General features: G+C 46.6%; 1 protein-coding gene across 2 annotated transcripts in view; it reads right to left on the bottom strand.

Moving 5' to 3' along the window:
- Positions 1-1,919: 1,919 nt before the first annotated feature.
- LOC139056108 (uncharacterized) overlaps positions 1,920-16,021 on the bottom strand; it is a 39,775-nt gene continuing 25,673 nt past the window's right edge. For both annotated transcript variants that reach the window (XM_070533995.1, XM_070533996.1), the window contains 2 exons: positions 8,802-8,828; positions 1,920-2,065 (listed from right to left, as the gene is read on the bottom strand). In XM_070533995.1, the coding sequence (XP_070390096.1) occupies positions 1,982-2,065; positions 8,802-8,828 (111 nt within the window). In that variant the 3' untranslated portion in view covers positions 1,920-1,981. The remainder of the gene's footprint in view (positions 2,066-8,801; positions 8,829-16,021) is intronic.

The raw sequence follows: 16,021 nt of genomic DNA, 5'->3' as shown, positions 1-16,021 counted from the left end.
TGTCCGCACATTTGCTGGAAGTACGACTCAAAACTGGTGCTAGTATCAGAATCTTTGTTAAATGAATATGACTTCATTGCTGCCATGTTCAAATTTCGCCAGTGCAACATGTGCCCTAGAGTAAATAATTAAATGAATATTCTTGTGAGTTTTTTAATTCGCTAACAATCCAGACATGGTGATTTGTCGAGCCCTCGAGTATTATCCGCTCCTTCACCTAACGCTCGCAAAGAGCCGATCCGTATGTGGTATGTGGTTTACATATAAGGGCTGGCAGGGGTATACGATGGATTCATTTGCAAAATATAATGAAATATCGATGACGCGGAGTTGGAACGTATGCAGCGGAAGAGGTGTGCTTTAAGGCGCCTCCCACTTGGCAAATATTTGCGATCGGCCCACCTCACCCATTCCCTCCGCCTTTTTCTCTATACCTGATCGAAGAGCCCTGCCGGTGCGTTTGTCTGTTCAAAGTGGCGAGCGTTTTTCCAACGTAGGTAAATGGCGCCACGCTTTAGCAGGAGCCCGACTCTGCCAACTCCAGTATTCACGCCTTTGCGTCAAGGTGTCGCCCCGTTCCACTGCGCCTCTTCGGGTGCCTGCATAGGCGCGAGTTTCGAATAGGGATGCAACAGCAGTTTTAAATCAGGCTACAATGCGAATAGTCGTACCGTTTATTTCAGCTGTATTGCAGGAATAATGAAGCAAAAAAATATTGTATGGCTAATGGAACCTTGCATTTATCAATCACAAATCCGGCTGTTCGATGCGTTGATGGGTTACCAATGTCTCTGTATATTTACGTAATTGAAGGGAGCCTCGTAGAAGAGAAATATGAGACATTTATTTAAGGATGGATAGAGAGATCTGGCCTGAGGTCTGCTTTTCTAGCCCAGTGCTCGACGAGAAACGGGATAAAAAGACGGGAGTGAATGGTGACGGTGAGCGCGGGTAGTGAGTGCGGATAAATGCAAACAAGTGCGAATCAAGACCCGGGCTAGGAGGCACGCCTCGCTCATGCCAGGTCTTTCTTTTGGCGTACTCATAACTACTGCCGCAGACCGCAGAGAAGCAAACGTCGAGGCATCTTGGTCGACCAGCGCGAATTGAGATTTGCGCAATAATTTGCACGCCACAGCCGCCAACACGCTTGCTTGGTGGCGATAGCATTGTGCCCCAAAGCATGAGGTCGCGGATGCGATACGCACATTTCCGTGGAAATGGATCGTGTGCCGATTTTTGGGTGCAAGATAAACGCCTTAAGTTGACGGTCAAAATTAAACAAGAGGCTTTCACTACGGCGTGTGTTGTGGCCGCTCTATTGCCTTAGAACCTTAGAGAGAGAAAGAGAGAGAAAGAGGGCTCTTTATTTAAAAGCAGTGAGGTTTGCCGGCGTAGAAGAATTCGCCTACATGCTCCTTAGCAAGGGAGAGGAGAGATAAAGGCCCTAAAAGCAGGGAAGAAGAAAGTGAAAATAATAACATTAATAACGCCACTTGATATCTTTTTATACCTACTTTTCATACGATGTACGTAGTCCTATGGACAGCTAGAGTTTTGAGAGGAAGCCAATTGATTGAAGGTAATCAAACAAGAACTCAAGTGCTTGACGTTGCATTGATGGAGAGTGCCACGGATTCATAGTATGTGCCATAGTGTCAAAGGGCCTTGAGTGAGTGAGTGAGTGAGTGAGTGAGTGAGTGAGTGAGTGAGTGAGTGAGTGAGTGAGTGAGTGAGTGAGTGAGTGAGTGAGTGAGTGAGTGAGTGAGTGAGTGAGTGAGTGAGTGAGTGAGTGAGTGAGTGAGTGAGTGAGCGAGTGAGCGAGTGAGTGAGTGAGTGAGTGAGCGAGTGAGTGAGCGAGTGAGTGTCAGCGAGCCAGTCAAATAACGATAGCGACTGCATGGACACAATAACGGCGCGCGGACTGTCTGCCGCAGTAATACTTTATTATTGCTGCGCGACATGAAGCCTTTCCGGTGTCTTACGACCCGCCGTAGAGCATTACGTAGCGTGTGGCGTTCATGCAGTTCCAGAGAGCGTATTCGGTGTCGTTCTTGTCCGCATCCTGCAAAGTCAAAACAAAGAACAGAGAGAAATCATTTTAGTATGCCGCCATTAGGCCTCTCCGGTTTTCTTTACATCCCCCGTTGACCTGAAAACAGCCTCGAAAGAGTAACTAGTACGTTGCGTATCACAGCGACAGCTTTCTTTCTACTTCGCGCACTTTGGATGGTTTAACGGACGGTGCTCTCGCACGATAAACTGGAGAGATTAACAGGAGTAAGGAGGAGGGTAGAAGAGCGGAGAAGGAAGACCAGGTGCAGGGAAATAGATAGAGGGGTTCCCGATTGGCTGGCGCCGACGCCAGCAGCCAAGCACGGCGTAAGGTCACCGAAATCGCGAGAGGCTGGCGTACGCGTGGTGTGAGTCAGCAGATGTCGCGCATTAGGGTAGAGACTTGGAGAGAGTTGGTCGTGGTTCATAGCGGCGTTGTTTGCGTAGCGCACGAAAGTAGAAAAGTAAGACGAGTAAAGACTCGTATCTGTCCTTACTCGTCTCTGTCCTTCCTTTCCTACTTACGTGCGCTACGCAAACACCGGCCGTTATGAAGATATCGCGCATACGGCATAGTATGATATCTGATTTCATCGTGCCACCACTGTTATCCAGTTATCGCTCGACGCAAGACGCGCCTCTGTCGAACTTTTGTAAATGTTGTCACCGATGCTGTGCCGAAAAAGTATTGTCTAAACCTATAGCAAGCATGCGGTTCGCTGTGAATCCCGAGATGGCATGGAGATTCACAGCAGGGTCAACTATACAAAGCTGTCGATGACCTTCGAAATCATTCTAAGATGGTTGCTGCCACATTTTTTTACCGATTTATGAGGTATGATGGAATAAAATGGTGGCAATGAAATAAAAGAAAATCATACGATTTAAACACCAGAACGCATGCGTTTTATTTCTGGTTCATGTCATAAATATGCTTCGAAAGCGTGGAAGTATAACAACGAAAAGTGTGTGGCGAAGGCCTTCTCACTCGCAAGTTACGAAGTTCACTTCGCTATTGCCACCAAGTTTAGTTCGGAGGGAAGAATGAAGGGCGTGGAACGCCCGCAAGTCATTCAAGTCCATCCAATAGACCATGGCTTTCTCCTTTCGATCAGTATAGAGTGCGTACGCCACCTTGTCCTGTCCTGTCCATCTCACTTGATCTCTCCTGATATGTCATTCCATTCCAAACGTACGTGCCAACTAGTGCTCTCCACCATCACGAATGTTTACGACAAAAAATCTCACAGATACTTTTTTTAATTAGGATGAATAACACTCACCATAATATTTATGCTGAAAAGAAAATCATATTTGCCTGTCGTCTGTTTAAACGAAGCACTCGGTGCCTGAACAGGCTCTCCTACAGAAATCTGTGAAAGATCGGTCTCCTTGTCCGTCGCTCTGCACTGCATCTTATATGATATAGATATGGTATTTCATGTTATAAGCTAATTGAAAAGTATATTTTGCTTGTTATGAAGATTAAATAAAACAATGTAAACCTCAGTGTTCGGCACTCGTGCTTAAAAGGTTGATCCTGCTGAGGTGATAAAGTACTCATCACTGTCCGACGGCGCCCGGGTGCGCAGTAGCCCGGGTGCCGTGCCTTTAGAGGAATATTCAAAGGTGATAACAGTGGTGGCCCTGGCCCAGTGCGATCCTGTGCTCAAGCGAGGGCGGCGCTGAGCGCAGTGCAAAGGGGCATGCCTTTGTCTGCTGTGCTCCGAGTGGCATCTCTGCATTCGTTTGCTCCCGCTCTCATTGTGTGCTTTCATCCGGCGCTCTCAAATTTCTGCCTATTCTCACGTGGTAGGGTACCAGTGTTTTAGAGTGTTAATTGTCGATAGTCAGTACCCGTTAGGCCAACAAACGTGATAGTCGTTACCTGTCTGAGGGTAAAAACAGAGCCACCACGGCCTAGAAACCCTTATGCGATCTTGTGACTCAGTCGCAAAACATCGCGCTGAGTGAGTTAAACTATACGATCTACGCAATCTTGCAATGCGAGCATTAAAGATGTGCGATGCGCTTAGATAAAAAATATGTTTAATAGAATACTTGATCTGCACCTGCATTTGAACGAGGCTGTAGCCTTATTTCGTAAAACAATAGCCTTTATACGCCTCATTGGACAAATCTGGTCAAAACGCATGCTTAGGCTACTTGGTTCATTAAGGCAGGACAAGGTGCCAGAGAACACGAGAGACAAGCAAGGAGGGAGACCGAGACGATTACAAGACGCAGACTTGCAAATGGTAGTTTATTTCTTTATCATGCAGAATAAATGCTGGTTTACGAGAAATAAATTGATGATCCACATCAGCAGAAGTACCCCAAAAAAAAAAAACCGACTGCGCGCACATACATTTTGATAGTAACGACATATCCTGCTCTGATGACATAAACAGGGCATGCAGACGCAAGATTCGGCCAACCCTTTTATCTTGAGAGCTTCCACAATTTCTCTAATCAGCAGATCTGCATGAAACGCTATCTCTCCCAACAAAGGCGCTCAACCGCAGTCTCTACGACGTAAAATTTCGATGTCCAGAGATTACCTTTGTTGCACTGTATCTATGCTCTTTCAACCTGTCGTTTGGCCTACATATGTCGCGCTGCATGACAAAGGAATTGCGTGCGCCAATTTTTCTGCAGAGGACACAAACCTGTCGCTATGTTGCTTGGTGCATTGAGGATTGCTCCTTTGTTGAAGACAATGTCTTCTTTGGCGAGTTACTGCCACTTTTCCATATTGAGTGTGCCTATTTCTAGCCTCTAGCATCTTTCGTGGGCCAATCCGGAACCTAGTGCAGTGAAAAAAATGTGACAAAATTGATGACAATGACTGATGATGGTGAACCATATAATTTATTCTGAGAGCCCGCTGATTACGACTTTTTGATGATAATTCAAAACTCAAACTCAACTCAATTAGGAGAATGATGATGATGCTGATTGTCATGATGACTATGGCGATGATGATGTCTGACGACAAAAAGTTGGAAAGCGATTCAACCACCACTAGGCGTCAATCAAATGTCGCTCCAGCGCGGCTCTCACAATAAATTGTACGCTTCATACACGCAATTCTCACTGCCAACTCGCTCAGGAAGACATTGGCCCAAACAATGAAACATTCCTTTCCTTCGGCCACTTCCTAACCTTACGTGAGGCCTCCTTACAGCGAAGGACCGATGGAAGAAGCAAGCGTACTCTGGAAGGTCCCTTCGCCCGTCCTCACGTAAGCAGCGGTTGCAGCTCGCCTGGGTTCGAGAAGATCTCTTAAAAGCTTTACCCGAACACCATTATTTAATTAAAAGATGGTGCATCGTCGCATAATTTTTAAATTGAAGTGCTAATAAAGAGACTCGTACACGCTTTCTTCTAGTTTACTGAACGTAAAGTAGTACCACATTATAGCGCAAAACTTCATGTGCCCCAGCAAAGCTCGCACGCCGGCGTCGCGCGACGCCTAGGAACGCCACTCATGCCGTACGTGCGGCAGCAACGAATATGCCTGGCAAGACGTACCCTGCTCACACATCTCCGCAGGCGGGCGACAGCGCGCATGCGCAAGCAAACGTCATGTGGCTAAGCAGTGACGTGAAGTGTTGGTTCAGGGCCAGGAGCGGCGTAAGGACGCATGAAGGTAGCTTCGGAGCTGCCTTACGCTGAGGAAGGACCAAAGAAACCTTCACTGAGGGCCCCTTAATATTAGTAAGGAAGCTTTCAGAGTGACATAAGGTGGCCTCGCCGCAATGAAGGCATCCTTACTGAGGTAAGGATGATTTCATTGTATGGCCCATTGTCTTTCATCGATTTCAAATAGAGGTTGAATCGCCTTCCAACTTTTTTTTTCTTTATTTGCTGCCCTGCACAATTTTGCGACCTTATCTGGGGTAGACAAGAACACCTTATAACGCCCGACCTTTCACCCACTTTCTTCAGCTTATGTGAAACGGTGTGAATGTGGGGAGTTATGGATGCATTCAGTTTGCAGGTCCGTGCTTTCTTGGGTGTTTTGACGTGATGTTCGTTTTTCTGCAATGCTTAGCACCTTTAGTTGTGACTCACGAGGTCCCAGTAGATTGTTTTTTTTTTTACGTTTTCTCGATTTAGGGCTGCCTTTCTCATCCAGGCAGGTTTGTTGGGCCTGCCAGCCAAGAGCTAACAAAGCAATTTTGTCATTTAAATCAACTCATCCTAAGCCTGTAAGCGCAGCAGTGCACAGTCAACCGATTCTTTAACAACACCACGCGATCGTCGATTGGCTAGCCAGTCAGCGCCTTCTAACGGCGCGAAGCGATGAGATTAGCCAGAGTAGCGCCGTGCGCACAAAACGGAAGTTTCGTCAGCTAGGGTCTTCCGACAGGACACTAGATAGAATACCGATTAACTCAGTGGAAGCTTCCCTGCTTATCGGAGACTGCAAGTGCGCGTGAACCCGCACGTGTCTTTTTTATAACACATGCACATGCACCGTAAGATAAAGAACAAAGCGCGCAAAAAAGTTATGATACAGTTGCGTTGCAGCTTTGCACGTATTGTCCATTATTTTCTTGTGCATGCGCGCTAGAGCAGCATGCGCAAAAAAAAGAAAAAAAAACGCTTTTCGGGTGCACATGTGTATCTGATCGCTTGGCGTTCATTTCATTAAATAAAAAAAATTAAATTAGGGGGTTTTACATGCCGAAACCGGACGCGTAATTCTTTAGTTTCAAAATGTAACCCGCAAGGCTGGATATTTTCACTGGCCGTTATGCGGACATGGCTGCATTAATCATTGAATCATTAGTTGTCAGTACCGCTTCGTGTTGGCCCTTTCTTCAAGTCTCGTGTTTTGCTTGCGGTAACTTCCCAAAATCTCGGAGTAGGCTTGTTTTTCTTTGTACTTGAGCTGATGTGTATGTTCGATTTATGACTTGTCAAACAAGATTTATCTTGCGCGATCAAGAAATAAACATTCATTTGCGTGCGCCTTGTGATCGTCTCGATTGCATGCCTGTCCCTCGTGTTCTCTGGCGCTGTTTGCTGTCCTTGTTACTGGCGCGGACGCTGAGCCGACTAACGTATACAGGGGCCGTGCTGGGCCCCTCGCGACATGCCCCTTGTAACTGGTGGCACGGCGGATGTAATGAAGTTCATTTTCTCTTCACAGGTCGGCAATTTAGCACATGAGCACACAACTTTCATTTCCTCATTGTTTATCAGCAGCCTACTGCCAGAGCTTCGGGGCATTTAATAAGCACCGAAAATATCTTGTTCAGGAGAACGAGGTTGTATGGCAGATTCATTCGTTGTACGTATATAAGCGCCAAGGAAGCTTAGGTCTTCTAATTGTCTCGTGCATATTAAAGCAAGGGGATCCGTCGCGATAGCTTAATGGCTTTAGTGTGGCCCTGCTGAGCTCGACGTCGCTGGTTCAACCCCGGCCGCGGCGGCCACATTTCAATTGCGCATAAATGCAAAAACACTTCGTGTACTTATACTTAGGCGCACTTTAAGGAACTCCAGGTGGTCAAAATTAATCTGCCGTCCACCACTATTGCATGCTTCGCAATCAAACAACAGTTTTAGCACGTAAAACCGCAGAATTTAATTCTTCACTGTAAGAGCACGAAGAAAGTTTCAATGGCCATGTTAACTTTATGAATTCTTGAAGCACGACAATACGACGTTATACGTGTGTTTTTATTGCAAACAGCTTTACGGCAAAGGCGGATCGCCGCTACATCACTGCCGGAGCAACGAGCTTCTGCAACCTTATCTGACTCGATTTATCCAAGTTAAGAAGCCATATTGAATCTATAATAGCACCTGCACTCTAGTGCAAACGTAGCCAACCGGAACAACCTCTAGTTAACCTCCCTGCCTTCCTATGCAACCTTTTCACTCTCTTTTTGCCGATTCCAGTTCTTCAAAGAATTCCCGCAGAAACTCCTCTCAGAGTTGTCTACGTATCCGTAAGCATTTTGCCACTTGGGCATCTCCATGCCGCCCGGTGTCGATCATTATCAGTGTTCTGAAACCTGATCCGGCCAGTACAAACACGACAGCGCTGCGGCGACGCGAACGGCATGGTGTGGACGGCGGCGCAAGGTGCATTGATAACGGAAGTAAAGCACTACACGCGGCGGCGCTGATGAAGTTCCAATTATCATAAGCCGTTATCGCTCGTTAGCGCCTTGTCCATACGCGTCGAATCATTATGAACCGTGATCAAACGTACTCCGGCGGCGGCTGCGTATGGCACGGCCGCGCGGACCGTATCACGAAAGCGCACTGAGATGTGGACAGTGTGTCGAGCGCTGATAGCTCTGCGCGCTGCGCTTTGGCAGCTTCTCGTTGAAGAGAGGCGCGCAGGCCCACACCTTGAAAGCGATCTGCGAAAGGGGCAAGGTGTGGCGTGTGGCGAGACCTTCGTGGGTGCTTCATTCGCGTTGAAGCGACAGGCAGCACGAAAGTAAAGTCGCTCGCTGCTGTGGGCTCTATATTGAAAGCGATCGTCTTACGGGACGGACGGGCGGATGGTTGGGCAAGCATAGAAATGCTTACGCATTTAAATCTGGAACGGTGGAGGCCGATTGGTGGTGTAAACGAGCCTTCGCGAAGCGTGCGAGCGAGCTGCGCGAGGAGTCTTCTTTACAACATCACACAGGAGAAGGCTCCACCTAAACTTTTCGGGCGTCGCGTTCTCGAGACAAGTACTAAATGAAATAAAGTGGGCCCTTGACCATACATACCTTCACTTGCATCACTGTAAGAGCAACCTGAAAAAAAAAAAAAAGTGGCCGGGTTTCAGCGTGTATTGAACCTAGTTATGCGAGCGAAAGCTCTGTTAAGCATGGTTAGACACGGTCCTTCAGTGCTTCTTTCCTGCCAGCTTTATCGGCAGGGTGCTCAGACTCAGCCTGGCGCCTGCGGTAAAGGGTTTACGCGTTCGCACCGGCGCGTGCTTCATCCATGGCGAGACTGAGCGACCAAGCGCCGGCAAATCAGCTGTTAAACCCTCGCCTGGTCACGTGGCCCACAGCCGCGAGGTTCGAGCGAGCGCAGCTGCAACGCCTCTCCGCCGCGGATCACGTGACGTGACGTCACACCAGCACACTTGCGCCATATGCTTGCGTGCTGGCGGCTGAAGGTCAAACGTGCGCCGAGATTGACCTCAAGTTAATCGGGTGACCGAGAACAACAAAAAAAAGTTGTAAAAATCAGCGCAGACAGAGGCTTGTTGGTGACTGTGTGGTTTCCTAATGCAAAATAGAAGTGAGGCGTGCAGACAGGACACAAGAGTAGAGAAGTGGACAACACGAACGCCGACTATCAACTGAAGGGAGCACTGAGGCGAAAAATGAAAGAAGACTCAAAACTCATCTGCGCATGCTCAGGAATGGTAACACCACGTGTCAATCGGGTACACGTGCTGGTCTACGTGAGAGATAACTGTTAAGGCACTTAATCTCTTCCTTATGTAAAGTAATCGAAGGCTGACTCACGCACGCACTTCCACCATTATAGATATGCCATGCCTCTACCATAAGACGCGTATCTTCATTCTTATGCCTGTACAGTATCGCGCATTCATATACCTCTGGCTTGCAGTTACAATCTCGGCAATGTAGCGAAAGATTAGAAGGCGATCCACCGGTTAACGACCTTTTATGCTCCATTAGCCTCTGATTGATACACCGTCCCGTTTGCCCTACGTAGAACTGGCCACAGCTAAGGGGAATTTGATAAACCACACCCATGCGACATTCAGTAAAACTGTTGTTCTTATTGCGCTTCACTGGACAAATATCTGTTCGTTTTTTGCCTTTAACCCGCTCCTTTTTATTCTGTACGGCAGCGCATATCTTACCTAGCTTATTGGGAGCAGTGAAAGCAACATTAACATCATATCTACTAGCAACTTTTTTAAGCCTGTGCGACACTGAATGAATATACGGAATAGCCACTACTCTTTTTTTGCGATTACTCCTCTCTGTAATTACGTCCGTCCCTCTCGAAACCGACTTCTTTAGGCGCTCAGCTACAGTGGCCACCGCTACACTAGGATAACCTGCTTCTAATAGGCGCCGGACCTGCGCGTTAAAACTGGCGCTCATTTTGTGCAAGCAAGATCTTGTTAGGGAAGACTTAAGGCACGACATGGCGATTCCGTTTTTTACTAATTTAGAATGCTTGGATTGAAAGTTTAGCAACGGCTTCGAAGATCTTGGGGAGTACTGCCAACAAACATGATTTTGTTCGAAGATCAAGGAAATGTCAAGAAACTGAATTACGCGTCGCTGAGGTAATTCCTTGGTAAACTTTAATCCTCCCCCATAAAGTTTAAATTGCTCACTTACCTAGGTAGCAGCAGAGTCTAATTCTTCCCTATTGCGGAAAATCAGGTAATCATCAACGTAACGAAATATCTTGATAACGCTATCACCTAAGGCTTTCTCTAAGCAGTTGTCAACCTTACTCAGGTAACTGTTGCTAAGAATAGGGGCAACCTTTGAGCCAATGCAAATGCCTGATTTCTGCAGAAAAACGCCATCTCTCCACCCAATCAGCGTCGACTTCAAGTACATTGAAAGAATTTCTAGAAAAGCTCCCGTGGAAACACCGCATCTGTCAATAAAAGCCGACTCTTGCACTTGTTCTGTAATGCACTCATTTACGGAATTTAGCAACCCGTCATGCGGCAAGGAATAATACAGGTCTTCAATATCCATACTAAAAGCTGTACAATCACCCGGATTCTCCTCTCTTAAATAGTGAACTAGTGCCTGAGAAGTAGCCAAAGGGATCTGAAAAAATTAGTGAAGCTAGGCAGTTCTGTAGGTAACTAGCGACACAGACCTGCCACGCCCCTTTCTCTGACACTATAGCACGAAAAGGAATTTCTTGTTTATGGGTCTTGGTCGAGAAAAACAGTTCTAAGGTGAGGGATTTAGCTTTCTTGCCATTACAAACAAGCCTATCAAGATTATGTCTTGACAAGAAGTCAACCGCACGTTGCTTAACTACCGAAGGCTTGAGTTAGACTGGTTGCAAATTCTTTTCTATGGCTGAAATCGCTTTTTCTGAAAACACGTCATCTGGCATAATTACGAAATAATCTTCCCTGTCAGATATTACAAGTCTAAGTTTATGCTCCACAAGGTAATCAACTAACGGTAGGACAGGGTCAGGCGTCTTAAAATGGGAATTAGATTGTTTAAGGCTAGCAATGCAATCCGAAATACAGCGTGAGCGTTCTTCTTCCGGAACGAACCTGGTTATGCAGCGCGGTAAGCTTAAAACTTTAACGGGTTTTATGTTAGGCTTAAAACAGTGCTTAGGGCCTAAAGCAAGGGTTCTTCTATGGTTATCACTTACGATGGCGTCTCCAAGAACCAGTACATTATTTGACGGTGAATTATTAGAAAGGTGTTTCCTCTTACTTTGTTGAAGCTCCGGAAGTTTCATCCTCCATAGGAAGTCCTCATGTTGCATGGCTAACTTATTCCAATCGTTGTAAGGGCGGTTCCAAAGGTGACCGTCTCCCAGGGCCGCGCAACGGACCCTCAGACACTCCTGGTAGAAACTAACTTGGCGCCATGATACAGCGGTAAGAATAGCTCCAATCCTCCTGGCATGCGCAGTTGATGGTTGAAGAAAGCCGCACATCATTTGAACTTCCAATGGGACGACACGATTACGACTAAACCACGACATGCTTCTAGCGCGGAACACACATATCGCAATTAAGGAAGCTAACGAAGCAGGATTGTGCAGATAAGTAGGGGAACAAGGAAAAGGGCTCAGAGTACTAGAAATGAAGCTTAGAACGACAGAAAGCTGAGCTAGTTGGTAAGGATTCATAATGCAAAATAGAAGTGAGGCGTGCAGACAGGACACAAGAGTAGAGAAGTGGACAACACGAACGCCGACTATCAACTGAAGGGAGCACTGAGGCGAAAAATTTCTCATTTTTCTCTCGAAAAATTTCCTTTCTCATTCCTCTTTCTTTCTCATTCCTCTTTCATGCAAGCGTTTCTATATCGGTCAAGCGGGGCGGTGCATCAATGACCTCATGCGCGAACACTCAAGCAAAATTCAAAAACAAGCTAGAGATAGTCAGTTGTCGCTGCATTGCAATGAATGCGGCTGCAAGCCGTCTTTTAAAGATGTGATCTATCTGTCGAAATACCGCGATGACCCCACCCCGCACGTCTTATTTCCGAAGCTTTCCACATTCAGATTAGCGGCGAAGCATGTGTAAGCTTTTCCTCTATTTCTCTCCTTCCGAAGGAGATTGCCTTCCTATCGAATTAATTGCAATTTTCGCCCCTGCGCATGCTGAATTCTGTCGATTCTGTGCTTTGAGATAGCGATGGAGTATATATATGCTGAATGAAAAAATAAAGACACTTGGTTGTTAGTCAGTGCTGTTGTCTCTGTCCCTCTCCTTGTCCTGTTGTTTAGCGCTGTTTACTGCTCGTTCTCAAGGCTGTTCAGACTGCAGCAATAATATCCTCGACTGAAAGGAAACAATATGAATGCACGTTTCCCTCCGTATTGAGCCTTGCTCCCTTTACATAGGCGTCAGAATATTGATTTATTTATTTCTCGCCGGGAGGCGCGAGCTCGAGATAACCTGAGCTTGAGGGGATCGTCCCGTTTATTGGTGTTGCTGGCGCGTTCATATGATTCCAGCCAATCTTCAATGTCTTTCTCATCGGTGCCGCTGAAAATATCAGGATCTCGCTTACGCTGTGCACCGGCACATACAAAGGCTGGAGTAACCCGTGGGGATGTCGGGCCGGGGTCGTCAGGCATGACGGATGGTAGAGTTCGGGTTCGTAATTCCAGGTTGGGGGAAAACCGCAGCACCTCCACGAGAATCTAATATGAATACGGTGCAAGAGAGCAGCAGGTAGCGTGTCTCAACCGGAGCAGCTCAGGCAATCTCGAGCTCGCGCCTCCCGGACGACTAGCGATGTGTCTGCAGCGCCGGGCATTCCCCTTCACTCCAATTTATTTATTTATTTTACAAGCACAAGTTTAGCTCTAGGCGTGATTTATAGCAGGAATAAAGAGACGCGAAAGCGGCCTGGTCAACGGCCAAGCCGAGCGAGCCCGGGTACCAACCACAGTCTTCGTTCGCATCTTCCGCTGGCGCCCGTATTTGTCGTTACAATCACTGTTACGGTTGGCGTCTGGCACCACGTGCAGAAAGGAATTTCACCCGACTTTCTCTCCCCCGACCTTCTTCGTCGAATTGAGGCGTGACTGCTCCTGCTACGGTTGGCATCCAGCACCACGTGCAGAAAGCTATTTCTCTCACCCGACCTTCACACACCTTGCCTCGTCGAAATGAAGCGTGACTTCCTAATTCGCCATGGTCATCTCGAGTGTCTGCCGGTCTGGCGGAAGCCCCGCAGTGTTTACAGGCCTCTTTTGTGTGTGTGTGCGCGACTTTATGGGGACCCTTTCTTCGAACGGTCAAACTCTACAGTATAGCTTCCACGAACCAGCAACGCGCAATGGAGACGGACAAGCGTCTGCAATTCCAGGAGGCGGGACGCCCACCTCCTTGCAGCAAACCCGGTATAACCAGAGGAGGAGGGGCCCTCTCTCTGTGCCGGTCACGTGACGTCGATGGAAGCAAGATCCCTCCGGCGATTGTAGAGAGCCTATTTAAGGGGCTCCGAAATCTACTTTTGATCACTTCATTCTCTTCTCTTCATCTTTCATAAACCTTTCAATAAACCGTGCAAGTTCCGCACTAGAAATCGTCTCGCCCCTGCTTGGTCGCCATGGTCTACCGGATGCCTGCAGCCCGCCGACAACGCCACACTACCCAATAATAACGTCGGTCGAGCTTCGATAAAGAGGCGTCGCAATAACTCGGCAGCAGTACAATACGCTACCCTGAAGTACGCAACATCACCTTCCGGCGAAAAGGAGCCTTCCTTGTGACCTAGAGAAACGGTATTACTGGCGGATCGGTGTGCGGTTTCAGCCGTTCGACGTGAATTGTTTCGCGCCTGCGGTACTGTTGGTACGTATATTAGATGGCGGGAGGAGCTCAACGACGTATAGTTCACAGGAAACATCTGAGGAAGGAACCCGGTAAGAACCATCCAACTTGGCATCCTTGTGGAACGGCCGGTAGTGGATACAGAAGAACTTCAGTTTGGCCTAGTTGGTATTTACTGCAAATCATATTGACCGCAAAAAAGACGGGGACATAGGAAGAAAACACATAAACAGCACAGGCGGTCAGTGTATAAACAGCACATAAACGGCACAGGCGGCCTGTGCATAAACAGCACAGGCCGCCTGTGCTGTTTATGTGTTTTCTTCCTATGTCCCCGTCTTTTTTGCGGTCAATATGATTTGCGGTAGTGGATAATTTATTTATTTATTTGTTCATTTATTTATTTATTTTTATTTGTTCATTTATTTTAACGTCCCAGTGCAAACACGGAGAGTGAGAGACACTGCTGCGGGGTGCTAACCGGTTCGTTTTGACTGCGATGGGGATATTTAATGCACCCCTATATGTGTTAAACTGCTTCTAAATCTGATCGCGTATTCTTAACCGCACTAAATGTAGCGGGTAAAAAAGAATGTCACGTTGTAATAGTTTTTCTGCTATCCCGAATGATCTACTTTAATGGAAACATATTTTTAAGAGCATTTAACTGATGCGACGATGCTTTCTGCACTATTGGTTCTTTCAGCATGGGGGACACTAGATGGTCGAGTGGGCGTCCTAGACCGATGGCGTTTTTAAAATCATGTAAATTGATTTTGCCTCCTGCCGCATCCTATGCCATGGCAATGCTGGAGTGAAAATCAATAATTATGCAGTTAATCAACGAATGTGTTCATCAGCGAGCCGATTGGGACGGCTAGTACTTCTCTCTCTCTCTCTCTCTATATATATATTTTTTTTATTGAAGTGAATGTTAGGAGAGGTTGGTGCCTTTATGGTGGCACCGGCTACTCCTTGTCACTTGGCAAACGAAACAATTTTGCGTAAAGAGGGAAAATAACGACACAAAATATAACACTCAGTGGAACACCGGGTCAATAAAAAATATACAGTCCAACAGTACATGAGTCACAAAGTTCTGTGCATTAGTGCAGTCCACGTACGCATATACAAAGTCACATATTTTGAACAGCCAAAACGCGCAACACATGTAATACACTGCAAGTACAGAACAGAATTATACATATTGCGTAAAAGTTGCGATCACCACATAGACCAATTATGAACCACGAACGACGTTTATGTAACTCATTTAGCGTATTCGGATCATCTGATATTTAATATTTTCCCAAAATGTTGGTGTCCTCTAAAAACTTTTTCAGAGAAATAAGGGCTCTTTTTTGAAGGCCCGCAGTTGGCCATGGGCCAAGTATCTTTTTTAGAGCGAATGGTCTCCTGTCTAATATAAACAAATTAGCTTGCAGTACCGTTATTTGTGTATCGTATTTCGTGCACTCGAGAAGAAGATGATGCACATCTTCGTCTGGATGGCTACAAGAACACTGTGGACTAGAGACACGTTTTGTCCTGTACAAGAAGTGTTTCGTAAATGCAGTACCAAGACGCAGCCGATGTACCTATGTTTCAAATTTTATGTTGTATCTTAGAGTTTCCGGCACTGATAAGTTTATGCATGGGTCTATAGCGTATAACTCTGAGTTTTTAGTTTGCTGGTCAAACCAGGTAGTTTTGCTGAGGCGACAAGAAATCTGTCTCAGTATCAGACGGACTTCACTACGCAATAGGGGAAGATTGGTTGTCTCTGCATTATTGTGCGCTCGATTTGCAGCTGCGTCCGCTGCTGTATTACCAGGAATATTGCAGTGCCCAGGTATCCCCTGAAATGCAATTACGTGGTTTATTGCGCTTGCTTTTGTAAGTTCCTTGAGCGTGTCATACAATAGCGAAGTGTTCAAAGAATTTTTC

This window comes from Dermacentor albipictus, chromosome 1, assembly GCF_038994185.2.
Source record: "Dermacentor albipictus isolate Rhodes 1998 colony chromosome 1, USDA_Dalb.pri_finalv2, whole genome shotgun sequence".
In the NCBI taxonomy this organism is placed as follows: Eukaryota; Metazoa; Arthropoda; class Arachnida; order Ixodida; family Ixodidae; genus Dermacentor; species Dermacentor albipictus.
This window is presented reverse-complemented; position numbering and strand designations above follow the sequence as displayed.